The sequence below is a fragment of the Symphalangus syndactylus genome, chromosome 22, assembly GCF_028878055.3.
Source record: "Symphalangus syndactylus isolate Jambi chromosome 22, NHGRI_mSymSyn1-v2.1_pri, whole genome shotgun sequence".
Classification (NCBI taxonomy): Eukaryota; Metazoa; Chordata; class Mammalia; order Primates; family Hylobatidae; genus Symphalangus; species Symphalangus syndactylus.
In genome coordinates, this window is record NC_072444.2 from 76,283,341 (window position 1) to 76,311,311 (window position 27,971).

The window sequence follows — 27,971 nt, forward strand, 5'->3', positions numbered from 1 at the left end:
CCGGGATGGAGTTTCTGCGTCCACTCCTTCAGAGTCCAGGAGGGCTGGGGACAGCTTAGGCTGAGAGCGTACAGAGGTGTGGTGCTGCCCACATGTACTGCTGGGTCTGGAAATGGTGTATTGCCTCCCCTGTGGGCGTGGGAGAACGCACACTAAGCCCTCTGCCATCCCACAGGCGTCTTGACCCTGGAGGCCTCCATGCTGTGAGGAAGCCCACGCTGGCCCCCAATAGGCCACGAGACGGAGTTGAGCCCACCTGAAAGTGGGGGATGCAGGCCAGCCCCCCCATTCCTCCAACCCCACTGCTCCCCATGACAGCTGCAGCCACCAACCCTGACTGTAGCTGCAGGACAGATCCTGAGCCTGAATCTGCTGGCTGAGTCCATCTTGAATTCAGGATGTGAGAAATGGAGACAGAATAACATGATTATTGTTCCTTTATTTAGTTTTGAGACAGAGTCACTCTGTCACCCAGGCTGAGTGCAGTGGTTTGATAATAGTTCATTGCAGCCTCAAACTCTTGGGCTTAAGCCATCTCCTGCCTTAGTCTCCCGAGGAGCTGGCACCTTAGGCACATGCCACCAAGCCTGGCTAAGTTTCAGGGTTTTAGTAGAGACGTGGTCTTGCTGTGTTGCCCAGGCTGATCTTGAACTCCTGGGCTGAGGCGATCCTCCTGCCTTGGCCTCCCTCCCAAAGTGCTGGGATGACAGGTGTGGGCCACCGCGCCCGGCCCCTTCTTCCTTTAGGCCACGACACCTTGTGTTCCTGCCTGAAGCCCTCCAACGGCTTCCACTGCCCCTAGAATAAAATCCAGAGCCTTCCTTTGGTCCCAAGGCCAAGTGATCTGCCTCCTTGTTCCGTGCACAAGCCACGCTGGTTCCCGCCCTGGGGCCTTTGCACCTGCTTTGTCGTGTCTGCCTGGAATGCCTGACCTAGATGTTCTAGATGTTCTCAATCGGCTTCTTCTGAGACTCCTCAGACAAGGCCTGACCTGGGCCTGAAATCCTTTACCTGAAATGCTGCACCTGCGGCCATCTCTGGCTTACTGTTTCTCAGAGACTGAGAGCTCTGTGAGGGCCTGGTCTTAGCGCCGTGTCCTCAGCACTTAGCACAGTGCCTGGCACATAAACCTTTGCTTAAAGAATGTGCAGATATTTCCTAGAGCAACCCTCTGAGCTGGCTGTGGCCCAGAGGAGCGAGACAAGCCTCCGGGAGGCTAACAGCGAAAGTCACTGTAATCATGTTTATTTAACTCCATGTATCCAAGATTTTTTTTCAACCTGAAATTCATACAAAAATTCCCGATTGAGAAATTTTGCATTCTTTACTAAGCCTCCGAAAGCTGGCATGTGTTCTCCACTTACTGCACTGCACAGTTCGGACCGGCCACGTCTCTCGTGTCCAGCGGCCACGCGTGGCCATCGCTCCTGGGCTGGATGGCCCTGGTCTAGCTAGACTCTCGGCTTTTGTTTCTGGAAGCTGCCAAACGTCCTTTCATACATGTCTTCATTCACAAAATGTTCACACAATGATTGCGGGCTCATGTGCTATTTTCAACTTCATTTCTGTTTGTGTATTTAAAAGAAAATAAAATGATTTAATAGGGAGTTAAAACAACATGGAGAGAGAGCCTTCCCACCCTGCTGGCAGGGGGGTTATCTCCCTTTCTGGGGAGTGTGAACCGGAAAGGCCTGATCCCTAGTTGCTGGGGGCCTGAGATAATGACTTAATTAACGCCTGCGCTGGGCAGTTTTGATCTTCAAGGAGTCCAGCCCACTCGGCTGGTGTTGCTTTTGGATTAATTGCCTACAACGAAGAAAGCCTTGCCCAGAGATAAAGGGAAACGTGGGGTTTCGTCATTACAAATTGTTCTGAAATCTGCTCTGGCGCTGGGGGCAGAGGCCAGGATTTGGGTGCTCAGCTGGTCCCCCCACCCCCAACCCAGGCGCGGGCAGGTGGCCAGCAGTGCCCTTGCCTAGGGCACCCCAGCGCAGCTTTTCCTGGGCAGGTGGGCGGGAGGGAGGCTTCCTGACAGTGGAGGCAGCTGTACGCAGTGACGGCTGTCAGCCTCCCGCTTTTCGGATGAGGGAACAGACACCCAGGGCAGTATAGGGACAGATCTCACCAAGGCCAAGGTCCAGGGGCAGAGAGCGGAGGGAACTTGCCTGTGCCCCCCTCCCCGCACCTTGGAACTGGGGATCCAGGGGGTGTTGGCTGCCACCCCTGCTCCTGGGTGGCCACAGCGTCTTTCCTGTGCCTGCCTGTACACCCCACGTACCAATGCCCCTGCGAATTAAGGATAGTCTATATTTACCAAGGTTGCAGAGGTGCCCCGGGGTGCTGAGCCCCGCTGCAAGTCTTCCCTTAGAGTTGATGTGTGAGTGTCCCTGAAATTATACAGGGAAAGAGCTTGGCACCTGGCGCCATCGACGTCGCCGTAAATGTCAGCCGTTACTACTACTACTAAATAACAACGACGGCGATCGCTGCGTGTCTGCTGGTGCCAAGCCCCGGAGGGGCCCCGGACACGCAGCCTGGGTGGGGATGGGTATGGGGGGCAGCGCTGGGCTCGGCGAAAGTTTCTTCCCCTCTCCAGAGGAATGGCCAAGGCCTTTCCCGCCCTCCCTGGGTGCCAGGGTCTTGGGGAGGGGCGGGAGGGAACCAGTCCAGGGCAGACGTCCGGCCACCCGCCCCTGCTGCGCGACGGCCCCCCTCGCTCGGCCTATTTGGGGCACCTGACTCACGGTAATTATGGGCCCGCGGGCACGTCGGGGCGCGCCGGGAGAGGCCGGATGCACCGGCTCCGGGGGCGACCGGACATCCCAGGCCGCCAGGTGCACCTTGCTTCCCACCAGCACCTCACCGCACCCGCCGGGAGCTCCCCGCTGCTTCCGCCAGGGGCCTGGGCTCACCTCGGGGCGCCCACGGACTCCCAGACGCGCGCCGCAGCCTGGGGTGGGAATGTTTCGGGGGCGGCGCGCGGGGCGCGTCTGCCTCCGGCACAAAGCCAGGCTCCGTCCCGGGGTCCGCGCCTCTGTCTCCCGGGCCTGGGCGGGGACGCCCCGCGGAGCCCTGAGCGCAGCGCCCACGCGCTCGGGCCGCCCACGCCTCCTCCGACGCGGGAGTATATTTAGCCTCATTATCAAATGTTTGCAGTGAACTGTGTGAACCGACTAATAGCGGCTGGAAGTGAAACTCGATTCCTAGCCAGAAAGAAGCATGTGACCGCCCCCATCTGCAAGGATCGCGGCAGGTCGGGCGGGGCAGGTGCTGCAGCCTCCGCGCGCAAAACTCGCCGGCGGGGCCCGGGTCGCATCGTCCCCTCCTGGGCCGAGCACCTGAAACCCACCTCGTCCCTCCGTCCCCCTCCCCAGGGGCTGCAATGAGGACGCTGGGAGTTTGAATGGAAACGAAGGCCGGGGAGGGGGTTCCGCGCGGGCGTGGGTTTCTATCCAAGTCGGTGACCTCTTGGTTAAGTCAGCCCTGAGGTTTCAACGCCCAATACCCCCCAAAACCCTGTGGGGGTCCACGTCTCCTTGTTTCTTCCAGGGATCCGGCGGAGAATGTGGCGGGGCCGGGCAGGGGGGTCCCAGTCCCAGGCCGGGTGCGCCGTGCCCCGAGTCTACCCAGAAGGCGGCTGTCGCGCGGCTGCACAAGTTTTCGCCTCCCTCGCGCGGCCGCTGTTGTTGTGGTCGCCATGGCGACGGGTCGCGGTTTTATTTTTAATAGCGGCCGGCGATTAGAGAGATGCCTGCACCGCTTTCGCCTAAGCTCTGCGTCCCGCGAGTGAAGCACCCACGCCCCGCCCCAGCGCCCCTTGCACGTCCCCAGGTGGCCCTAAAGTCTAGCTGGGCGCACCCGTAGCTCCAGGCCGGGCAAGGGAGCCGAGGGAAGCGGCCATCTAGGCCCTCAGAGGCGGCGAGGACCCCCAGGATCCCTCAAGCTGGAAGGGACGGGTACCCCATCCCCAATACAACGCGACCTTCCTCCTTGCCTTCCACACCGTCATACAGAGTCCTCTAACCCCACGGAGGTGTCCTCGGGCCCCCTCTGCCCGCGAGGAGTCCGAGGCCCAGGAAGACAGGATGCGCGCCACTCCGGGATTCTTCGGCCGGGGTCCGGCCTGCGTCCTGGCCCTGCGAGTCCGGCTCTTTCCAGAAGCCAGCCAGAGTGGGTGTCCCCTCCTAAGCGGCAAGTTCCCCCTGGAGGGACAAGGCCTGGCTTTAAGAGGCTCCTCCACGTTTCCAAGGCTCCCCTGGTTCTGTCCCGGTCCCGCTTGGTCCTGACCACCCAGAGGGCATGCTTGACCGCCGGGGTCGTGGTGTGGAGCTGCGGCCAACGGAAGGGAGAAACGTGGGGAGGGGGCCTGCAGGTGTGTGGAAGGGCGCGTGTAGACGCGACCCACTGGGAGCGGAGGGAGAGGCCTTGCCCCCCAGCTATTTGGGGGAAGGGGAGCGCCCCCGAAGCGCTCTCCGGATTCGGCCTTTGAAATGCTAGAGCTGGCCTAGCTGGGGATGAAAGACCGCCCGCGGGGCTGCGCCTTAACAGCCTTTGTCTGGAGGGAGGGCGACCGCGACGGGGGCAGGAGCTTAATCCACAGGGTTGGGGGTGACGGCTGGGGCGGGCGGAATTCTCCGCTGCCCACCCAAGGGAGCGTCTGCTGGTCTCCAGGGGCCTAGGCCGTCTAGCCTCGGGGTCTGCACAGCACGCCACCCCGCTGGACCCAGTACCAGGACGCGTAGACCCCCTGGCAGGGCACTGACGAGGACCTGGACCCGTAGTCAGGGTCTAATCCCTCCTGGTCTAGGGAGGCGAAATCCATCCCGCCCAGGCGCACCCGCCCTTTCTCGGCGTGGGAGCCGTCTAGCCACGCTCAGACCTCGGCCTCCGCGCGCGTTCCTCCCCCGCATCGCGCTCTGAGCTGCGCCTCGGCCGGAGGTGGCGCTCTGTGCGCCCCGCGGATCCCGACGCGGGAGGCTCAGAACCCGGGGGACCCTCACACCGGTGGCTCCTTTCTCTTCCATCCCTTCGACTTCCCGGCTCAGGGCGCGGCCCTGCCTTCGGCGCGGGAGTGGGGGACTGGGGGGCGCGGGGTCCCAGGGTGGGGACGAGGCGGGCTGCAGGCCCTTCCCCCGACTGGAGCTCGCTCCCAAGTGGAAATGTGGGTGGAGGGTCCTCATTCAGATGCCCCAGGCTTCGGATCCTGGGCGGGGGCGCGTGGCAGCCGCCAGGTGAGTGCCCCAAACCCGCCCCCCTCCTTCCCCAAAGACTGACTCCCCCTCCTTTTATGGAGAGGGGAAGGCTGGGGCCCTGGATCCGAACCGTGGAGAGCGGCCGGAGCTCCGGGGCGGGGGCGGGGACCGGCTCTCTCGCCCTTTTTGGCGCAGCAGCTCTGGGCGCTGCCCGCTGCCGCCGCTGGGGCCCGAGAGAGGCGAGCCGGCGACGGCGGCGCTTCTGCGGCGGCCTCCTCCCTCCCCACCCGGTGCCGCAGGATTGCAGCTGGCACTGGAGGGTGGGCAAGCTCGAGGGAGGGGCGCGGAGCCCCGGCGCGGAGCCGGGCGCGGGGCTTTGATGGATTTAGCTGCTTGCGCGAGCGCGTGTGTGCTCCCTGCCGCGGCGGCGGCGCCCGGGCCCTGCCGGGTCCGCACGAACCCCGCGCGCTTCCGAGGTGCAGGTCCCGGGCCCGGAATCTGGGGGAGGCGCGGGGGGGGGCGGGGGCGGGGGAGGGGCGCGGCGGCGGCGCTATAACCCTCTCCCCGCCGCCGGCCAGCTCCACACGCGCGCCCTGCGGAGCCCGCCCAACTCCGGCGAGCCAGGCCTGCGCCTACTCCTCCTTTTCCTCCTCCTCTCCCGGCGGCGGCTGCGGCGGAGGCGCCGACTCGGCCTTGCGCCCGCCCTCAGGCCCGCGCGGGCGGCGCAGCGAGGCCCCGGGCGGGTGGCGGCTGCCAGGCGGCTCGGCCGCGGGCGCTGCCCGGCCCCGGCGAGCGGAGGGCGGAGCGCGGCGCCGGAGCCGAGGGCGCGCCGCGGAGGGGGTGCTGGGCCGCGCTGTGCCCGGCCGGGCGGCGGCTGCAAGAGGAGGCCGGAGGCGAGCGCGGGGCCGGCGGTGGGCGCGCAGGGCCGCTCGCAGCTCGCAGCCGGGGCTGGGCCAGGCGTCCAGGCAGGTGATCGGTGTGGCGGCGGCGGCGGCCCCAGCCTCCCTCCGGAGTTCTTCTTGGGGCTGATGTTCGCAAATATGCAGAATTACCGGCCGGGTCTCTCCTGAAGCCAGCGCGGGGAGCGAGCGCGGCGGCGGCCAGCACCGGGAACGCACCGAGGAAGAAGCCCAGCCCCCGCCCTCCGCCCCTTCCGTCCCCACCCCCTACCCGGCGGCCCAGGAGGCTCCCCGCGCTGCGGGCGCGCACTCCCTGTTTCTCCTCCTCCCGGCTGGCGCTGCCTGCCTCTCCGCACTCACTGCTCGCGCCGGGCGCGCTCCGCCAGCTCCGTGCTCCCAGCGCCACCCTCCTCCGGGCCGCGCTCCCTAAGGGATGGTACTGAATTTCGCCGCCACAGGAGACCGGCTGGAGCGCCCGCCCCGCGGCCTCGCCTCTCCGCCGAGCAGCCAGCGCCTCGGGACGCGATGAGGACCTTGGCTTGCCTGCTGCTCCTCGGCTGCGGATACCTCGCCCATGTTCTGGCCGAGGTTGGTGCCGCCCCCGCGCCCCGTCCCTGCGCCGGCTCCTCCGGCGCACACCCCCCGCCGGCTGGGGCGCCACGGGCTCTGCAGAGAGCGTTTTGGTTTCTGCTAGGGTGGTCGATGTTTAAATTTTCCCAACTGGGTTCTATTTTCTGCCATGCCTAAGTGTGTGTGGGGAGTTTCCAGCGTGTTGCGTCGCTCGCTCTGCCTCGGGGGGACCGGGGAGCAGCGAGGTGGACGAGTGGGGAGAAACTTCGGGGGGCGCGGGGTCCTCTCCGGGGAAGGGGAGCTGGGGCGCAGCGGGCGCTGCAGCAGCGGGGTGCGGGGAAGGGGGTGTGTGTATGTGTGTGTGTGTGAGCCGGCGGAGCCTGGGGAGGAGATAAGAGCGGCCGATAAACAGGTAGGGGCGGCTGCTGCGGAAGCCCCTGGCCAGGCAGGGTGGGCAGCGCCAAGCCGCAGCCCTCGGCTCCCAGTCCCCAAGCCCGGCGGGGCTCAGGGCCGGCGCAGTCCCGCCCGCCCGGGCCTGCTTACAGGTGGCTGAGCGAGGCGAGCTGGGGCTGGGCCAGGCGTCCGCACCCTCCCACCGCGGCGTCCCCGCCCCCCCATCCCCATCCCCATCCCCATCCCCGGGAGCTTTGCTGTGATGAATGACTTTCCACAGCCCCCGTCGTGGGAACTTAGTGCTTCAGGCTCCCCAGCGACCCCCGACTCTCCTTAAAAATCGGGGAGGGGAGTGGGGGAGGCCAGAGGTGAGGGTGGTCTCTGCAGGGCACGGAGAGCTGCGCGAGGTGGAAGTTTAACCCTCGCTTTCCCTGGAGGCTTCTTCTCCCGGCCGCCGGCTGAATTTGGGCGTCTTAGTCGGCGCTAGGGCCGCGGCTGGGCCGGAGCCCGGGGTGGGGCGAGTGTGTGAGTGAGATGTGTGTGTGCGCGTGTGTGTGCGTGTGTGTCTGCGCGCGCGTGCGTGTGTTTGTGAGACGGAGAGACCTCTCCACGGGTTCGGCCCGGGATTCCGGGGCGTGAAATTTAAGCCCTGCCTGGATTAAAGTGTTAGGGCTGCTGTGACTCTCGCCGACCCGTGACGCATTTTAACTTGATCTTTCTAGATGTTGATCTCACTATTAAATCAGAAACTTTCGGCCCCCTCGCTGCCCCCAGACCTTCTGAAACTGACACCCCAGGTGGAGGGACTGGCGTGCGGGGGCTTTTGTCTGAAAATATAAAGGGGGGGACTTTGATTTTTGCAAAGGGCGGAACATGGATGGGGGTGGAGAATTTGGGGTCTCTTCCAGCCCCACCCCCGGCTTCTGGTTCCAGGGCCGGGGCGAGGGCTCCGCGGGGGCTGGGGTGGGGACTGCGGCCGGCGCTCGCGGGGTCTCCTCTGGTCCGGGGCGGCGGCGCTCCTGGCGGCCGGGGGCGCGTGCCGGCGGGGTCGGGGCCGCGGGCGCTGACCGTGTGGCCTCTGCTTGCAGGAAGCCGAGATCCCCCGCGAGGTGATCGAGAGGCTGGCGCACAGTCAGATCCACAGCATCCGGGACCTCCAGCGACTCCTGGAGATAGACTCCGTAGGTAAATCGCGCCCCTTCCCTCGGCGCGCGGGGAGGGCGCGAGCGGGCGGCCTGTGAGCCCCGAGCTGGGGCCGGGCGGGGCGCCGCGCAGGAGCGCACCGAAAGGTCAGAATCCAATCCCCAGCCATAAGCGCCCGGGCGGATGAGTCAGGAGTTTCTCTTCCAGTCTCCACTTTCTCTCCCAGCGGCGGCCGAGGGCTGCTCGCTCGCCCCGGGATTGTTTTCGCCTTTAAGGAAAACGCCGCGTGTGTCACACAAAGTTCAGCCGCGGCCCCCGCCAGGTGTGCGGGCCCTGCGCCTGCCCTCGGGCCGGAGGAGCGGCGGGATCCGGCCCAGACCCCGGGCGCAGAGCCCTGGCCCGTGCGCCGGGCGGGCAGCCCGCGGAGCGAGGCCCCAAGGGCAGGCGCGGCTCCCGGTCCGACGGGCGGGCGGGCGGGCGGAGCCGGCCCCCGGGTCAGGGCCCGGCCCCCTTTGTAATCCCTGCGAGCTGGTGCCGCGTTCTTGCCACAGGGCTGGGCCTCTGTGGCTGCAGAAGCCGGTGTCTTTCTGTTTTCACGACCCAATAAAAAGCCTTGGATGCATCTGCTGCCTGGGGGCTATTTTTGCGGCTCACCCTCGGGCCCTGGGGCCGGGCCACTAGAAAACACAGCTTGTTTGCAAGCCCAGAGTTTTGGAGCGAATGTCAGCTGCGGGTTGGCAAGGGTTAAAGGGGCTTCTCACCCCGGGGGACCCCGGTGGACCACGGGTGGGTGGGAGGGGCGAGGGTGTAGGGTGGCCGCCCGCCCCCTCGGGGCTAGAGAGCCCCTTCCTAGAAGGCGAGGTCTCTCTTCCAGGCCTTTGTGGCGCCCTTTTCAAAATGAGCACTCGGCCTGGGAACTCCAATCTGAGCCTTAACCTGGTTTAAAAAAGGGGGTCTGCGATAAACTTGTTAAAAAGAGTAACTAAAGGCAGCAGAATTGGAAGAAGTTGGGTGACATGAAGATTCTTCTCTCCCTGCAAAGGACTCTGAAAAAGGGGGGGGCATGGGGGGATTAAGTGGAATCACATGGTCTAGTCATTTGGAAATTTGTACCTAATTATGGTGGTGGAGAGGCCTGAACTATTTTCGTTTCATGCCAAAACCATTTTCTAACAAGGCCGATGGTTTCTGTAGTTTCTTGACCCAGGAAATCCCTGGACTGATCCTTATCGGGGGCGGAGGGTGGGGGGTGCGGTTGAGTTTCACTCCCAGAGCACAGCTGGGCGGGGGGATTTTGACCGGGTACCTCAATGGGTAACTCTAGGGAAAAAGATCTGGCTCTGGTTTGTAGGGGGGAAACCCTTGCCTGAATCTCGCTGATCCTGGATGGGTTTGGAAAAGGGGGGGGCTGCTTCCTGGAGAAGGTTTCAGGGCTTTTTTTAGTGGGGGTGCTAGCAGAAGGGGGGGGGCCTGTGGAGAGCTGGGCCTCCTCGTGGGACTGGCTTTGGAAGCTGCAGGGAAATGGGCCATTCACTTTCTGCTGGGACTATTCTTATTCTGGTCTTCGTGCCCCGCCTCCTCCACCCCCACCCATTATCGCCTTTAGCATTGCAGCTCCGTGGGGTATGCTGATGGCATTCCTGACCTGGGGGCTTCTAGGTCGTAGGGTCCAAACAGAAAAAAACAAGGATGCCCTAATCTAGTCCTCCTGGCCGGTTTCAAATTCCCCCTGCAGTCATGTCCCAGGAGCTCTCTCCTCCTGCCCCAGGGAATGCAGAGAGTGGATCTCAGCCCTCCTGTCTCTGAGAGGTTTTGGGGTCTGAATAGGGTTCTCCTAGTGTCTGGGAGGCTTTGTGTGTGAGAATATGGGGATGGCATCTACCTCCTGTCTTGCCCCTGGTGGGGGACCTTTTGTAACATAGCGGGGCCTCCTTGGTCCTGTCCAGTCCCCTCCCCAGGCGTGGCTGGAGACAGAACCAGGGGAACCCACAGTCTCTCGCCTGAGGACAGGAGAGGCACTGGCTGCTTCTCCAGCTTGTAGGGGGTGTCTTTTCCTCAACTCCCGTTCCCTGTCGTAGGGAGGGTTGTAAACTGGTTGAGGTCAGTTCTCGTGGGGTAAGCATCCCTCCGGGTCCTGGACTCTCTTTCCGATCCAGAGGTGCTTTTGGTCTGTTAGGGGCAGGGTACAGTGCAGGGGCTCATGAGGAAGGGGCTGGGTGCTGGGAGAAGCCCAATGCAACGAACTTTCCCTCGGAGTCCCTTTATAACCCTTGTAGGCTGATGTTCTTGGCGTTAGGTGCCGCTAAGGCCCATGCTGTAGGAAGTAGAAAAGAGGCTTTGAGGAATCCCAGGTGTGCACCGCAGCTATGCTGACTCCTCCTCCAGGTGGGTGGGGCTTTGTGACTGGCATTTGGCCTCTCCCAGCATGCAGGCTGCGTCCCACTATACAGGTGAGGAGACTGACCCAGGCACCGTCTGGGGTCTTGGCCACTCCTTGGCTGTGGCTGGAGGAGCACCGGTAGTGGGATTCCTTGCCATCCTCCTGGAGCCAGAGCGTTTCATTCGGAGGGTGTGCTGGAGTGAAGAGTGAAGGTTTTTCACCTGTGGCTTTTAGATCCAGAGGCCAGCATGTGGTCTTTTAATGACCGGCAGCCGGCGTTTAGGGCCTGTTTGTCCTGTGTGCAGCGGCAGCTGGGGAGCTTTGTTCCCCAAAGCGGTCTGGCCTGGCGCCCGTGGTTCATTGAGCGGCTGATAACGTAAATATCCCCATCTCGGGCCAGTAATGCCAGACCAGGACCGATGGCTGGGAGATTCTCCCTGTCCTGGAGTTGTCCTTGGGACATCTGTGTCTAAAAGACAAAAGGGAAAGCCTCCTGATTAACTGTCCTGGGAGCAGTTTTAGGGGTGATTCTTGCCGGCCAGGCCGCCTGGGCCTGGGCCTGGGCTGCTTGGAGCTGTGTTTGGTGAGCTGTGGGCAGCTGCTGCCGTGAGCCACGTCTCAGCCAGTGTAGATCGGAAGGGCGGCTTTGGTGAGCGTGGTCCACTCTTGGCATCTTGAGCTGGGAGCAAAGGGTGGGCTTGTTAGACTGGGAGCTATTCCCTCTCTGTCCCTTGTCTCAAGAAATTCGCCAGCTCAGGCGTTCTGGGGGTCAATGAACTAGCACGGCTGCCCTCTTTGTTTATTAAGCCAGGGCTAGAGGGTGGTGGGGCACGGGGCTCGTGCTCTGTGGACGCAGACCACGGAGGCTCCTGTGAGCTACTTCTCCTAGTCTTGTTATATTTCTCTGGGCCTCAGTTTCCTCGGATGTGAAGAAGTGATAGCACCCACCACACACACACAAGCTAAGTCATTGGTAAAACGGCTAATGCAAACGCTATCGCAAGGCATCGGAAAATGGGAGCTGGTGTTATTACTGAATTTTCTCCTATGAGTGGAGAGTGGACCCGTTACTCTTTGGTTTGGCCATGGCAAGATGGCCACCACCAGGATGTGACTCATAAGTGTCACTTTTTCATGAAAAGAAATGCTGCTTGTAACAGTTGGTTGATGGGAAATTCTTACTGCATGAGTAGTTCTGTTCTGATCTTATTTTGGGTCTCAAAAAAAATTAGTGTCATTGGAACATTGAGTCATTTTCGGTAAAAAGTTGGGCTCCGGGCGAGCTTCTTCTTTGCCTGACACCTTCTGTGAGGTTTGCGGGCTTCATTTTAAATCCGCAGGTCAGGCTCCTCGGGGCTGCGGAGGAAGCTGAGGTTTCTCCGGTTGGTTTGTAGATAGTCACAGATGCCTCGGTGGGCTGGGGAGAGACACTTTGGGCTGCTAGTCTTGAACCCAGGAGGCGCAGAGTCCATTAGCCGTCTGGGCTGGTGACCGGGACGTCCCGAGCTTCCCAGGAGGGGGCAGGGAGATCTCTGTGCCTCTGGAGCATCCTGGCTGTGAGGCTGTCTCGGCACCTGTTCGCCCCTGGTTATATGCTGGGGAGGCAGGATGGAGGGAGATGGGAAGAGACCCCCCAGCTGGGACCAGGGGGCCAAGGCAAGGAGGCCCAGAGCCACCCGTGGTGCCCAGGTGCGGGCAGTGTCCACGGGCAGGACAGTGGGTCCTCTCCCTGCTGTGGGAATTGGAGAGATCTGAGACTCCCCCAGCCTGTCTGCCATAGCCGTCAGGGCCTGTGAAGGGGGGTGGTGTGTGCGCTGGGTGGGGTGGCGGGGATAGGTTCTCAGTTCTGCTCCCCGGTCAGTGCTGGTCTTGGCTCTGGGCCACTGCCCCACCTGCACCTGGCCGCCTCACTGTAAACACGGCTCGCAGATGCCAGCTTCTCTCAACCCCTCTCTGCAGGCCGCCTCCCTGTCAGGCTGCGGGAACTCCTCGGTATAGGCTCCACGAGAGGCCACGTGCCCTCCTGCCTCTCCTCATGGCCGCTGGCCCTAGAGTAGACTCATTTCAGGAACGAGTGGGGTCTGGCCCACAGCCCAGGCTGGCTGCTTCCAGTGCCCCTCAGAGGTTAGGCCACTTCTTCCAGGAGTGCTTTAGTGAGGGGGAGGGAGGGAGACGTACAGGCACCTGCAGAAATCTCAGCGGCCTCTGCTTCTCCCTCGCTCCAGCCCCCAGACAGAGGTGGGGCCTGGCTTAGCCCTGTGCGCGGAGCTGGGCGGCCTCAGGCCCCTCCTGACCCGGGGCAGCCCTCACCTGGGCTACCTTGGAGGAGGCACCTAGGGGATACCGCCTGCAGCCTCTTCCCCTAAGGGTCCTCCGCTTCGTCACTGGCCCCTGCATCTGGGGACCTCTGTGCTAATGGGGCGTTTTCTGCAGTTTCCAGTGTTTCATCCCCTGCATCTCTGAAAAGCCCTGGTGGGAACTGAGGTTTTCCGGGGGGCCCCTAATGGCGGGAGCTGTGAGGGGCTGTGCTGCCAGGTGCCTGTTCCCAGTGGCTCCCAAAGCTGGTCTGTGGGAAGTGCGGCTGGAGAGGCCCAGGGCACAGCGCACGGGTCTGGAGCAGTCACGGTGCTCTCCTTCTTCCCGCAGGGAGTGAAGATTCTTTGGACACCAGCCTGAGAGTTCACGGGGTCCACGCCACTAAGCATGCGCCCGAGAAGCGGCCCCTGCCCATTCGAAGGAAGAGAAGCATCGGTGAGTCCAGGAGGCTGCGATGGGCAGGGCAGGGCCGGGTGGGGAGGAGCTGTCCGCTCTCCCAACGCGATGGCCTCAGGCGAGCGACCCGTTCCCTCCTCCCTAAAATAGGCCTGGCCCTGCTGCCTCTGGCTCTGGCCTCTCCTGAGGCCTCCCTCCTTCGGAGGTGTCTCCTGCCTCAGCCCGCCTGCTCCTCCTGGAGTCCTGGTCTGGGCCAAGAGAGCTTCCAGGAGAGAAGAGCCGTCATAAATTCCTTAAGCGCCCTGTCTTGTTGGGGCCTGCCCCAGGAGCCTTGCTGGAAACGTGGTCGTGCCTAATTTCCAATTCGCAGTGTGGGCACTGTGCTCCCGTGCCGGCTGCTGAACTGGTGGGGACGCGCGTGCTGTGTCCAGCGGCTACCCCCCGGACGCCCTCACCACACCCGTGTGCCCCGCCCCACTCACGCCTGGCTCCAGGGCTCCACCCCCACATCCATTTGGGGGATATTTTGTCCCTTCTTACAGGGTAGCCCCATGGCCCTCCAGCCCCCGGGGAGGAACTAGCAGGTTTGGGGAGTTCTGGGACCAGTCCCTGCTTTCTACCCCAGTCCCGCGTCCTCTGGGGTCCCACCTGATGGGTTTGAGCCCTGGTGCTGCCCATGGCTCTGGGGCTCTGGGCAGGTGGATCCCCCTCTCTGAGCTGTGGTTTCCTCCATGAAGACGGATTTTGTATCTTCCACCTTAAAGTGTGATGTGTGGCTGGCTGGTCCCAGCTGATGCAAGCAGGCCCTCCCCGTGTGACATTTGCTGTGGGGGTCTGCATTTTGCACCCTTCAGACCAGTCTTGAAGGCCAGAGCACGAAGCAAGTGCTGTAGGATTCGATGCTAAGGTCCCCTCTGCCCCCCCCAGCCACTGGCCCCACCTGGACTAAGTTCCCCTCCCCCCCAGCCACTGGCCCCACCTGGACTAAGTCCCCCCTCCCCCCAGCCACTGGCCCCACCTGTCCAGGTCCCTCCAGCCTGCAGGCACCGGGCTGAGCTCCTCTGGATGTGTGGTGCTCCCGCCCACCCAGCCCGTGAGCCTCTGCTCCCAGCTCAGCCTCTGCTGCCTGGGAGGAATCCTGGCCTGTGGCTCACCCTGATTGCCCCCCAGGCCCAGCTGGAGCCGCCGCAGCCCTGGGGTGGGATGGTGGTCACAGAGGCCAGTCCCTGCTCACTGTGCCCCCGCCGTTGCAGAGGAAGCTGTCCCTGCTGTCTGCAAGACCAGGACGGTCATTTACGAGATTCCTCGGAGTCAGGTTGACCCCACGTCCGCCAACTTCCTGATCTGGCCCCCGTGCGTGGAGGTGAAACGCTGCACCGGCTGCTGCAACACCAGCAGCGTCAAGTGCCAGCCCTCACGCATCCACCACCGCAGCGTCAAGGTGAGCCCTGCCCCTCCCCTCTCCACCCCTCCCCTCCCCTTTCCACCCGACCCCGAGGGTCGTCCCTACCGAGCAGCTAGGGTCCCTCAGGCATACACCACCGCAGCATCAAGGTGAGCCCTGCCCCACGTGGGCCCGAGGGTCGCCCCTACCGGGCAGCCAGGGTCCCTCCTGGGAGGCCACAAGGTGCTCCTGGCGTGGCTGGTGGGGGTGCATGGCTGCGCTCCCATCTCCCTGGAAGGTACACTGAGACCCAGGCAGGAGAAGGAGCACCTGGGGGCGCGGGAAAGGCAGGGCCAGCCAGGGCTTCCACTCCGCTGCTCTGGCGATGAGCCCGGCCTCCTTTCCACGCTCTAGACCACAGTGCGGGGGCCGTTTTGGGCCTTGCAAGGTGTCGAGCTGCTTAGCCGGAAGCTATCTGGCGTCCCCGGGCCCTGGAGGGTCCTCTGCCGGCTCTTCAGTGGGGCCGAGGTGCATGGCAGGAGGAGGAGGGGGTGGATATTCAGAGCCTGCATTGCCTCTTGAAGTGCCTGACCTTTGGAGGGCCCCCCTGGCTTCCCCTCTAAAGCAGCCCAGGAGAAGGAGTGCTTGGGGTGGGCTCAAGGCCAGACAGGGGACATCCCTCCACAGAATCCCAGGGTGAGCCCCTCTTTCTTTAAGTTGGGGGTGGTGCCTGCCCTTTTCAGGCTGCTTTAGCAGAATTCCATCCACTAGGAGCTGATTAGCAACAAATGTATTTCTCAAAGTTCTGGAGGCTGGACTGTGTCTCTGCTGGAGCCGTGTTTTCTGGGTTCATAGATGACGTCTTCTCACTCTGCCCTCAGTGTGAGGGGCGGGGGGTGAACACGCTCCCTAGGCTGCTTTCGAAGGGCACTAACTCCATTCCTGAAGGCTCCACCCTAGAAACTAATTGGGCCAGGCGAGGTGGCTCAGCCCTGCAGTCCCAGCCACCGTGGAAGGCTGAGGCTGGAGGATCGCTGAGCCCAGGAGTTCAAGACCAGCCTGGGTAACATGGCAGGACCCCATCTCTACAAAAAATACAAAAATCAGCCGGGCATGGTAGCACATGCCTGTAGTCCCAGCTACTCTGGAGGCTGAGGTGGGAGGATCCCTTGAGTCCGGAGGTTACAGTGAGCTGTGATGGCGTCACTGCATTCCAGCCTGGACAATAAAGCAAGACTGTCTCTAAGAAAAAAAAAAAAAAAGGACTTAATGGCTTCCTTAAGACACCCCACCTCCTAACGCCATCCCCTTGATCTGGGATTTCAGCGTAAGAATCCTGGGGCACTGGCGTTCCCGCCACAGCAGGGCCTTCCTCCCTGGGGTTGTGCTGGGGGAGGAACAGCACCCGGGTGAACTTGCTGAAGGTCATCTTGCGTTGCTGAGGCCCTGGGGCCAGGGCTGCATGGCTGGGCCCCTTCTCCCTGCGTTCAGGGAAGTGTGCCCAGAGACCTGTGGGATGCAGCGCCCTGGGTGGGCTGGCTTTGGCCTGTGTTTATGCCTCTCTGGCCTCATTTTCCTCACCTGTGTAATGGGTCTGAGGCAGGGCCTGGCCCTTCTGAGAGAGCCGAGGCTGCTGCCATCTTGTTTGCAAGGGAGGTTTCCTGCCTATTAGGGCATCAGTCTCCCGTTTTCAGGATGGGGTTGCAGGGTTAGTGTCTAAGGTATCTTCTGGCTTCTGTGAGGCCTGGCTGGGGCTGACATCTCCCTGGGGCTCCCATCTGGGACGGATGGGCTTTCTTAGGGCTCTTCTCCCTGGAAACTGGCTTCAGTTGGGTTAAAGTGCTGTTGATGCTCCCACCTGACCTGCAGGACCCTTGAGTTTGAGCAGCGGGCGCAGGCGGGTGCGTCCCCTAGTCCAAGAGGACTTTTTTTTTTTTTTTTTGGAGACAGTGTCTTGCTCTGTTGCCCAGGCTGGAGTGTGGTGGTGCGATCATGGTTCGCTGCAGCAGCCTCGGACTCCTAGGCTGAAGCTATCCTCCCTCCTGAATGCTACAGGTGCCACCACGCCTGGCTAATTTTTAAATTCTTTGTAGAGTTGGGGATCTCGCTGTGTTGCCCAGCCTGCTCTGGACCCCCTGGGCTCAAGTCAGCTGAGGATTTGGTGACAACTGAGCCTGCTCTTCCTGGAATATGGGGTCACTGAAATGATGTTTGAGGATTTCAGTTTTGGGGCTACATTAGTAACCGTTCTTTAACTTTAGAAAAGAATTATTTCACATCCCCCGCCCCCCACTGTTGTGACTCCAGGCCCCGGAGGGAGATGGGGCAGGGGGAGAAGGTTCTCCATGAAGGACTTTGCAGCCAGTGGGTCGTTTCCTCGTCACACGACTGGGCACTTTAGACCCATAACTGGGACTTATCTTGGCCTCTGGGGACTTGGTCCTCCCAGGTGCTGGGTATTGAGTAAGCAGATTCCACATCTTACTACCTGGGATCTCCAAGGCCACTCACTCCCCTTTTGAAGCCCCGAGTTTTTCCCAGGGCCCTGAGAATGCTTGTCTGGGGCACTATTCTGTCCTCAGAGGATATTTACCGCCGCCGGGGGTCAGGGAAGGAGGGGAGGGGAGGGCCTAACTTGGGCCTCCAGGTCCAGGTGGCCGGGTCCCCCTGGCATGAGCCCAGCACCGTCCCCTCTGTCCTGTGTGCCTCCCTGGGGCGCAGTTTCTGCCTTTCTGTGGACCTCGGCGTCCTCCCTGGTTATATTTTGGAGGCCCTTGTGCGCTCAGAGTCCTGGATGCCCGTGGTCTTGTTCTCATTAGAGATTCTCACGTCAGTTCTGGGTGTTGGGGGAGGCTTGGAGGTACGGGGAGAGGCTCTCAGCCCATGGCTCAGCCTGGGGCAGCCCCTGCCCTCTTCCCACCCTGGCCTGTCATGGGGTGAGGATAGGAGGGCTTGGCCCTACAGGGCAGTGTTCTCTCCCTCCCCAGGCCCCCTGAGGAGGCCGGGTGGGGTCTAGAGGCGTCCAGCACCCTCCGGCCAGTGCAGTGTTGGGGGTTAGGGCCAGTTCCCCGCCGGGAGTGGCCCCTGCTTTGCTCTGTGCAGTGGTGGAGCCAGGACCAGGGCTCTGCCTCTGGGGCTCATCTGCCGGGACAGGGTCTTGGTCAGCCCAAGCGGGGACAGGGTGTCCTAAGGCCTCAGGGCTGTGTCCTGCAGCAGAGCTGGGCGGCCCAGTTCCCACCTCCTCAGACCCAGGCCCCCCTCATGTTCCCGCTTCTGGGAGGCGTCTTCTCCCTGCCCACCCATCCGAGGGTTGGAGGAAAACATCCGGCTTTGGACACAGGGGGCTCTGGCTGAGGGGACAAAGGTCAGAGGGAACAGGAGGCCCATTGTGGAGGCTGAGCCAAGAGGCCGGTCCTGCCGCTGCAGATAGAGGCGACTGTCAACCTGGCGAGGAGATGGGTCCCAGAGCCTCAGACTCTGTGCCTGTGAATGGGCATGGATGGGGTCAGCTGAGGTCAGCGGGGTTGGGGCTGGCCGGGAGGGGCCCCCAAAGTCTGTCCACCCAGGATGGGCATGGCACCCCCCATTTCCAGTTTTTATGCCTTTCCGGTCAACATTCAGAGGTCTCTTGTTAGAAGATGGTAGTGAAGCTGGGAGTGGTCACTGCCCGGCACAGACCCTGCTGGGATCACCAGGATGTGACTGACTGGCAGCCCTGGGGGAGAGACTGGCCGGGGTCCCTAGCTGGGTGGGTGTTTCCTTGCACTCTGCCTGGCACAGTCAGCTCTTGGTGCCTGGACGCCCGACTCTCCTCCAGACCCAAGCCTCGGGGGTAGGACAGGAGTGTGGGCCTGAACGTGGACCATGGGGATGAGATGCCAGCCCGAGGACTGCAGGGGTCTAGCCTGGACGGAGCTGGCTCTGAGCCCACCTTGCTGGGCTGGAGGTGTGTGCTCACCTGGTGCTCGGGATGAGCCTCTGCTCCCTGGAACAGAGCGGCTGGGGGGTTACGGGTGAGAAGCTCCCAGCCACGCCTCTGTCCACTCTCTGGGGTCTGGTGCAGGAGTCTCTAGGTGGGCGGAGTGGGGGTCCTCGAGCCAGGCTGGGCAGGGGCCTCTTACACGAGCTTGAGGCCCGGGCATTGCTTCCATTCTTAATAGATAATGGGGGCAGTGCTGAAGGAGGCAGGATCTTCTTTTTTTTCTTTGTTATAAAGACAGGGTCTTGCTTTGTTGGCCAGGCTGGTGTCAAATTCCTGGGATTACAGGTAGGAACCTCCTCCACGCCCGACTTGAGGGATTTTTTTTTTTTTTTTTTTTTTGAGACAGAGTCTCACTCTGTCACCCAGGCTGGAGTGCAGTGGCCCGATCTCAGCTCACTGCAACCTCCACCTCCTGGGTTCAGGCGATTCTTCTGCCTTTAGCCTCTCAAGTAGCTGGGATTACAGGCACTCACCACCATGCTTGGCTATTTTTTGTATATTTTAGTAGAGATGGGGTTTCGCCATATTGGTCAGGCTGGTCTTGAACTCCTGACCTCAGGTGATCTGCCCACCTCGACCTCCCAAAGTGCTGGGATTACAGGTGTGAGCTACCGCACCCAGCTGGGGTCCTCATGACCCAAGTCAGCATCTGGATTGAGTGACGTTCCAAGTCTCTGTCGAGGTTGGGCTGTGGGACGGTGGGGCCAGGGCTCTGTTCTTTTGGAGTCTAGGCTTTCTTTCCATGAAAGAGGTAAGAAGGAGTGCAGGCTAGGGATGGAGATTCAACGCTGTGTGACTCTGGGCAAGGGGCTTCCCTTGTCTGTGCTGTGTGTTCTCATCTCTAGAATGGACCTCGATGGTGTCCTTGCAGGGTAGCTGTGAGGTTACAGTGACGTGACGGGCATGTGCGGTCCAGTCAGGTGTCTTTCATGGGTAATACTCTGTCTTGGAGCCTTGAAAGGGTTCAGGCCGTAACCTGGAGTTGGAATGGGGTCCCCCACAGGGAGTGGCTGTCCCAAGCCCTCCTCGGGGCGTCTCTGCAGCCTCTGGGCTTTGTAGCCTCAGGGACTCGGCATCCCAGGTCTAGAGGGGTGACGGCATCCCTGGGTTATAGTCTTGGGTGAGTTCGAGCCGGGAGTGTTGAGGTGGGGCGGGCTTACGACGCAGATGAACTCAGCCGTGGGGAATCGGAATGTCTGGTGTGATAAGGTGCAGCCCACATCTCTGGGACGGAAAAAGGGGAGGGACATGGGGACCCCCCCATCACTTGGGCTCCGGCTTGAGGCCTGGGGGCCGGGGTACCCCCCATGGGGGTCCTGAGGACATCGTAGTCTCTGTTCTTTGGACTTGGCCTTCTTTTATGGAGGAGGTTTTTGTGAGAATCCAATATTCATTTTGTGTTCTTGGGAGAAAAATGTAGCTATTTCCTGGCCAGACAGAGGTGGCGGAACGGCCCGGAATCCTGGCATACTCAGAAACAGGTGCAATCATCGCTGTTTGTTTTTGTTTGATAAAAACGGGCTTGTCTGAGGAGGCAGTGGGTTCCCAGACGAGCGGCCATGCCATGTGCCTTTCGCACGGTGCCCAGAGGGGTGGCATTTCTGCTGTGTCCTGGTAGCCCACGCGCCCGCGGCGGCCAGCCATCTCGAGTGGATGAGAGCGAGCCTGCCCCTCGCCTGGGCATCTGCTGTCTGGCCAGATGGGCCTGCGGTCTCTGCCGAGCCGGGCCCTGGTATCTGCCCTGCCGAGGGAACTAGGTGAGGCTGCTTGTTGACCAAAGAGGCTGTGCCACCCGGAGGGTCAGGCCCAGGAGCAGAACAGGGCGCCCTGCCTTACTTAGCCCATCCCCACAAACCCAGATTTCAGAGCCCACCTGCCCCATGCCTCACTTGGCTGTCCCTGCAGAGGCTGGGGGTGGGTGGAAGCAGCAGAGTATGGGTGCGTCGAGCCCGGGAGATGGGAGGGTGTGAGGCTGGTGCTGTTCCTCCTGCTGGGACCTGTGTCCAGGGCCTCCAGGGGAGGGGAGGAAGGAACTCGAACCCTACTGAGGCAGGAGGGGGCTGGGCCTGGTTTTGCACACTGGGATCCCTAGTTACTTACTACCTGGGCAGTTCTTGACTCAGGGAGGGCTGAGGACATGCTTGGAGGGCTGGGGGTGGCTGAGGTCCCAGGTGGCCCTGCCACTCCTCTTGGGGCTTTGCTGCAGTTCAGCTTCTGGCCGGGCCTCTCCCACCCCAGGCCCTCAACGGGAGGGTGGCCCTAGACCCGCTGTCTGTGGTAGGTGGGGGGTGGTACTGTGCTGAGCTTGGGGACCAGGGGGCGGGTTGGTTTTGTGACTCTGGATTAGAATTGACGCCAGTGGCAGCCCACTCTTGAAGGCTGGCTTTGTCCTCATTTCTGGGGCCTTCTGCGTGTGCAGCCTCATTTATTCCTCAACTCCTGGGTGGGTGTGATTGGTCTCCCTTTTACAGATGGGAGGTGGAAGTGTGTGCACGGCCTGCAGAGGCCTCTCTCTGGAGGATTCTGTCCTGGGGAAAGGGGCAGATTGCCGCGGGAGTTGGGGGACTGATCCGAGGCCTCCCGAGTGGAAGGGAGCCCCATCCAGGAAGCGGCAGTGTCCTGGCCGCTTTCTCTCACGCTTTGTGACGTAGCGAAACCTCCCAGGCCAGGTCCTGTTTCTGAGCTGGCTCCTGACCCCAGGCGCCCCACGCCCTGCACCTGTTGAGCTCATACTTGGCTGTCTGCTCACGCCCCAGGCAGCCCAGACCACTTCACACGCCTGCAGGCACCCTTTGCACTGTGGGTTAACCATTAACTCAGCCTCCGACAAGCCTGGTCCCCAGCACCTTAGGGACCGGCTTACCTTCGGAGCCTGCCTGGTCCCAGGGTGCAGAGCTGACCTTCTCCCTGGGGGTGCTGCTGATGCCCAGTCTCCAGAGTCTGGAGTCCCCACCTGTCCCCCGAAGAAGGTTGGGAAACATTCCCCTCCTCCCTCCTTCACCCTCCTGACTGCCTGGGAGGCAGGGCCACTGGGCTGGGGGCATCTGGCCTTGGGCTGAGGTCTCCTCATTCACCCAGCAGCGTGCATTCCCCCACGTGCTCAGGGGGTGACCCGCCCTCTGTTTCCTTTCTAGCCTCAGTTTCCCCATGAACTGTGAGGGGTGAAGTGGGTGATCCGTAGTGGCTGTTCTTGCACTTAGACCCTGCATGCGGTAGGGCTGGTTCCATGGGCACAGATGGAGCTCCTGCTGGGTGCTCAGCTCCCCAGGGCCTGGGAGGGCAGGAAGGTGGTGGCTGTTCCCTGGCATGCACCCCAGGGGGCAGGTGGGACAGCCTAGCAGTTAGGGACAGGCTTAGGGCTTGCCTGTGCCTCAGTTTCTTCTGTAAATGGAGGTGCCAGTCTTGCCTCCTTATAGCGTGGTTGGGAGGATGAAATGAGTGCTGGGGCTTGGGCTGGGAGAGCCAATACTCTGCTCACGTAGTCCCTGGCTGTGTGTTAGGGGTCTGTTGATGCCAGGCATGTGCATGCTTGCACTCTGTGTGTGTAGTAAGATTCCCATGATGGGGCCCCTGTGTACATTATGCATGCATGAGTGTGGGGGGGTGGAGTTGCCTCCCCATGACAGGGTATGTGTGTGCATTATACAGGTGTGTGTGTGTGTGTGTGTGTGTGTGTGTGTGGTGGAGTTGGTGTTCCCATGGCGGGGCCTGTGTATGTATCATACATGTGTGTGGGGGGGTGGAGTTGCCTCCCCATGACAGGGTATGTGTGTGCATTATACAGGTGTGTGTGTGGGGCGGAGTTGTGTTCCCATGACAGGGCCTGTATGTGCATTATGCATGTGTGTGTGTGTGACTTCTTGTCTCTCTTGTTGAATGCCTGAAGATCTCCTCTCTGTCCTGGACTGGGCCATTGTCTGCCTGCAGCTCCCCGAGGAGGGGGCTGTGGAGGCAGGACCCCCATGTTGTGGTTCTGTGCCTGGAGAATTGAGGGCAGGTGTGGCTCGCAGACAGGCAGAGTCCAGTCTGAAGAGGGGCACCCAGCTGAGGTCTGGTTCGCTTTTGAGCTGCCTGTGCCTGACAGCCACGCCTGCTGGCCTGTGCTCCTCCTGGATCATCTTGTGTAGCCTCGGTGATGGCCCAGGGTCCCTGGCCCTGGTTTCCGAGGTCAGGCCTCTCCGAGCCCAAGGAGAGCCTCGGACCTGGGGGAGCCATGAGGGGACCCTGGGTGTGGGTCTGCTGGCCCTGCTGCCTGGGGGCCGGCGGGGAGGTGGGGCCCTCATCAGGCCAGCAGCTGGGATTATCATCTGAACGCTCAAGTCCACAACAACCTTGGGCTAGGATAAAGCCACGAACCCCCCATTCCTAGGCCATGGCTTTACAATTTTTTTTTAATGAATAGAGACAGGGTCTTGGTGCATTGCCCAGGCTGGAGTGCAGTGGTGTGATAACAGCTCACTGCAGCCTAGAACTCCTGGCTCAAGCGATCCACCTACCGCAGCCTCCCAAGTAGGCTGGGACTACAGGTGCCACCATGGGTTGCTAATTTTTAAATTGTTTTTAGAGGCAGGGTCTTTCTATGTTGCCAGGCTGGTCTTGAACCCCTGGAGTTAAGTGATCCTCCCGCCTTGGCCTTCCAAAGTGCTGGGAGTACAGGCCTGAGCCACCACGCTCAGCCTGGCTTTTAAAATGTATTTAAAAGCAACGTGATCATTTGAAAACATTGCCCAGCTGCACATCCACACACAAGCAAACACTTTCCCTGGCCACCTGCACCCAAGAACTCCCAAACTCCCACACCTTAGCAGTGTGCATCCTTCAGACCCCCCAGGCACACGTGAACCTTTGGGTTTATTTTAAACAAAAATAGGATGAATCTACTAAATACCATGCTCCAACACCAGGCGTGGTGGCTCTCACTTGAAATTCCAGCACTTTGGGAGGCTGAGGCAGGAGGATCACTTGAATCCAGGAGTTCAACGTCAACCTTGGCAACATAGCGAGATCTCATCTCTACCAAAAAAAAAAATATTTAAAATTAGCTGGGCATGGTGGCCCATGCTTACAGGTGGGAAGCTGAGGTGGAAGGATCACTTGAGCCCAAGAGTTTGAGGCTGCAGAGGCTATGATTGGCCTAGGTGACAGGGTGAGACCCTACTCAAACTAAAGCACACACAAAACTGCACTGCAGCTTGTAGGTTTTTCACCTGGTACTCCTACGCTCGCCACCACAAGGTAGCGTTTCTGGGAGGAGGTCAGAGGTCAGGGGTCAGGCTGCTCTCTCCTCCCTCTCAGCCTGTCCCCGGCTCCCAGCACGTCGTGATGTCCGAAGCTCCATGCAGGCATTCATGGCTGGGCTCTGTTCTCTCGGGCAGGTGGCCAAGGTGGAATACGTCAGGAAGAAGCCAAAATTAAAAGAAGTCCAGGTGAGGTTAGAGGAGCATTTGGAGTGCGCCTGTGCGACCACCAGCCTGAATCCGGATTATCGGGAAGAGGACACGGGTGAGTGGCTGCCTTCGTCGGCATCGGTGTTGGAGAACAGGTCTTCAGAGCCTTGCTTTTGGGGTGTTAGGTGGCCCCCTTGAGCGCAACGCTTGCTGCTGTGAGCATCTGGGCTGCTGTTGAAGGATTCGTTGCCCTGCTCCCGGGCCAGATGCCTGCTGGGGAGACAGATCCCGCACTTGCAGGTGTCCGGTGGGGAGGGTGGCCCAAGCCGAGACACTGGCAGGAGGGGAGGTTCAGGTCTCACTGAGAGGGGCTGGGAGTGCATAAGACACCCAGCTCATTAGTGGGCTGCGGGGCTGAGCTGAGAAGAATCTGCAGAAGGGCCTCCTGCCGGGGTGGGTGGGAGGAGCAGGTTCGAGGACTGCACTTGCCCTGGCTGGCTGGGGTCTCTCCTTCACCCCGCCACGCGGACTCCACCCAGGAGCAGAATGGCTTCTGTGCCCTGCTATATCTGGGCCCTGGGAGCACGAAGGGACTCAGAAGTTTCTCTGTACCAGGGTGCTGGCCTTCTTTTCTGGAAAGATAAACAAATGCCGTAGGTATTTGTTGCTTCAGTTCTTCACCCCGACGGCCATCCCTCGGCCCACTCACCGCCCTGCCCTTTTGTTAACAGGAAGGCCTAGGGAGTCAGGTAAAAAACGGAAAAGAAAAAGGTTAAAACCCACCTAAAGCAGCCAACCAGGTAGGACCTGTCTGCCGGACACACTGAGTCCTGCAGGGCGGGGAGGTGCAACTGACTGATCACACCAGCAAATCACGCTTCCTGTCTCGCCGGGTGCGGCGGGGATGTGGCCCTGATTGGCCTTGATGGTATCTGCTGGGCTTGGGTCTCCTTGCTCCACGTCCGCTCCTGCCTCGCAGAACGCCCTGGCCCGTGGCTCACTCCTGCTCGGGAGCCTGCCTCCAGCTTTGTCCTTCTCCTTGTCGTTGATTGGGGATGCAGGAGCATTGCACATGAATGGAACAGGTTGGGCGACCTGAGCAGCGGTGGGGCAGCTCTGACCGCCTGGCCACTCTGGGATCACCCACCCCATTTGACAGATGAAAAAACTGAGGCTTAACTGAGATTACAGATAAGGACTGTTGGAGGCTGAATATATCTGGAAATCCTTTATAAACGTGCAGGGCTGTTGGCTACTGTGTTGGAAATTGCATTTGGCTGCTAGTAACACCAGACAGCACAGGGATTGAGATGAGGTCGAGCTTCATGACTATCATCTAAAGGTGGAATTGCAGAGCAGGGAGGGTAGTCTTGAGGTATCATGAGGATCCCCCTTCTGTCTGGCTAGTGGCATCCATCTGCAGTTACCTCATGGTCCAAGGTGGCTGCCAAAGCTCCAGAAACCATATCTGTGCTCCAGGCTGGAAGAAGGAGTGACAGGGGGAAAAGGGCAAAATAACAACCTTAGAGAGCTATCCTGGAAATCCCACCCAGTGACTTTTGTGTTTTTCTCAGCTGCCATCCCTCCACTGCAAGGGAGCTTGGGAAATGTCTCCTAGCAAGACATGTCGCTTCCCAGATGGAAGTGGGACCTAGGCAGCCGCCGTCATCATGGAGGAGGCAGTTTCAAGCCTTCCTGGTCCTTGGCATTGGCCCGCCTGGCTTGGGAAAGTTGGAGCCCTGTCTGGCCTGGTTTCTCCTCCTGGCACGTGGGACTCCATGGCGGCCAAAACAAATAGTTTCTTGAGAAGAGAGGAGGCTCTCAGAGATAGGGTGTCTGAGAACCCTGGCTCCTGTTTGCAATGTGGGACTTGGGCCTGCGGGTGAGGTCCATTCATGAGGAGCCTCTTGGGAGGAAATTGTCCACTTGGGCGGGTCTTTGAAGCACTCCAGGACTGTTGGTCAGCCTTGGCTTTGTTTGCCCAAAGTGTGGCATGGTGGGTGGTTTTGTGCCTGCCTGTGTGGGTCCCATTTCTACAGAGCATTAGGCTCTGGCCTCCATGGGTCTGCTGGTGACAGACCCCATGGTGAGAGGCTGGCACTCCTGTTGTCCCATGCCTAGCTGGTACTCATGCTCAGCCTATAGGCAGCCCACGTGTTGGAGTGTGTGATGGAGAGGCCACATAGGATGCAGAAGAATTGTTCTTAAAGAATCAGCATAGGTCTGCCTTGGTGCAGACTCTTCTGTCTGGCTGGTGGCGTTCATCCTCAGGGTTGTCTCATGGCCCAAGGTGGCTGCCAGAGCTCCAGAAATCACATCTAAGCCCTAGGCTGGAAGAAAGGAAGGCAGGGAGAAGGGCAAATGAACCATTCTTGGCCTCAGTTTCCCCCATCTGTACAATGGGAGAATGGGGCTTGGACTCTAGACGTGTTCTGTGAGATGCTGTGAGCCTAATCCCAATTCCTGTCAGGGTACTGCAACGTGGCTAACGTGGCAAATGTGATTCTGGAAATTTCATGAAAACTTGAAATCCCTGTGTGCCCCTGATTGGCTTAAATGTTTTCACCTTGTTTTCCTCCTACGCAGCGATGTGTGTGCTGGGTGGTTCGCTTGGTCGGTGGTCTCAGTGTCCGTCTTTCCCTTCTCCCTGCAGATGTGAGGTGAGGATGAGCCGCAGCCCTTTCCTGGGACATGGATGTACATGGCGTGTTACATTCCTGAACCTACTATGTACGGTGCTTTATTGCCAGTGTGCGGTCTTTGTTCTCCTCCGTGAAAAACTGTGTCCGAGAACACTCGGGAGAACAAAGAGACAGTGCACATTTGTTTAATGTGACATCAAAGCAAGTATTGTAGCACTCGGTGAAGCAGTAAGAAGCTTCCTTGTCAAAAAGAGAGAGAGAGAGAGAGAGAGAAAACAAAACCACAAAACACGACAAAAACAAAACGGACTCACAAAAATATCTAAACTTGACGAGATGGAGGGTCGCCCCGTAGGATGGAAGTGCAGAGGTCTCAGCAGACTGGATTTCTGTCCGGGTGGTCACAGGTGCTTTTTTGCCGAGGATGCAGAGCCTGCTTTGGGAACGACTCCAGCGGGGTGCTGGCGGGCTCTGCAGGGGCACGCAGGAAGCAGGAATGTCTTGGAAACCGCCACGCGAACTTTAGAAACCACACCTCCTCGCTGTAGTATTTAAGCCCATACAGAAACCTTCCTGAGAGCCTTAAGTGTTTTTTTTTTTTTGTTTTTTTGTTTTTTGTTTTGTTTTTTACACCATAAAGTGATTATTAAGCTTTCCTTTTTACTCTTTGGCTACGTCTTTTTTTTTTTTTTTTTTTTTTAATTATCTCTTGGATGACATTTACACCGATAACACACAGGCTGCTGTAACTGTCAGGACAGTGCGACGGTATTTTTCCTAGCAAGATGCAAACTAATGAGATGTATTAAAATAAACATGGTATACCTTACCTATGCATCATTTCCTAAATGTTTCTGGCTTTGTGTTTCTCCCTTACCCTGCTTTATTTTTTAATTTAAGCCATTTTGAAAGAACTATGCGTCAACCAATCGTATGCCGTCCCTGCGGCACCTGCCCCAGAGCCCCTGTTTGTGGCTGAGTGACACCTTGTTCCCCGCAGTGCACACCTAGAATGCTGTGTTCCCACGCGGCACATGAGATGCATTGCCGCTTCTAACTGTGTTGTCGATGTGCCCTGGTGCCGTGGTGGCGGTCACTCCCTCTGCTGCCAGTATTTGGACAGAACCCAAATTCTTTATTTTTGGTAAGATATTGTGCTTTACGTGTATTAACAGAAATGTGTGTGTGTGGTTTGTTTTTTTGTAAAGGTGAAGTTTGTATGTTTACCTAATATTACCTGTTTTGTATACCTGAGAGCCTGCTATGTTCTTTTTTTGTTGATCCAAA

General features: G+C 60.0%; 1 protein-coding gene and 1 long non-coding RNA gene across 6 annotated transcripts; one reads left to right on the forward strand and one right to left on the reverse strand.

Annotated features, from left to right (window-relative positions):
- Positions 1-419: 419 nt before the first annotated feature.
- On the reverse strand, positions 420-6,486 carry LOC134735550 (uncharacterized). The gene is made up of 2 exons (XR_010118746.1): positions 6,245-6,486; positions 420-2,387 (listed from the first exon to the last, which is right to left on the reverse strand). It is a non-coding gene; the product is annotated as an uncharacterized lncRNA (long non-coding RNA).
- Positions 4,914-27,517, forward strand: PDGFA (platelet derived growth factor subunit A). Of its 5 annotated transcripts, none has more exons than XM_055260879.2 (7): positions 4,914-5,231; positions 6,550-6,679; positions 8,143-8,239; positions 13,224-13,328; positions 14,543-14,730; positions 24,031-24,157; positions 26,696-27,517. In XM_055260879.2, exons 1-7 carry the CDS (start codon positions 5,185-5,187, stop codon positions 26,704-26,706), a joined length of 705 nt encoding a protein of 234 aa, XP_055116854.1. In that variant the 5' UTR covers positions 4,914-5,184; the 3' UTR covers positions 26,707-27,517. The 5 variants fall into 5 exon arrangements, with proteins under 5 accessions (XP_055116854.1, XP_055116853.1, XP_055116856.1 ...); XM_055260878.2 differs by having other exon boundaries at positions 4,925-5,231; positions 8,143-8,235; XM_055260881.2 differs by lacking the exon at positions 6,550-6,679 and having other exon boundaries at positions 4,925-5,231.
- The last annotated feature ends 454 nt before the right edge of the window (positions 27,518-27,971 follow it).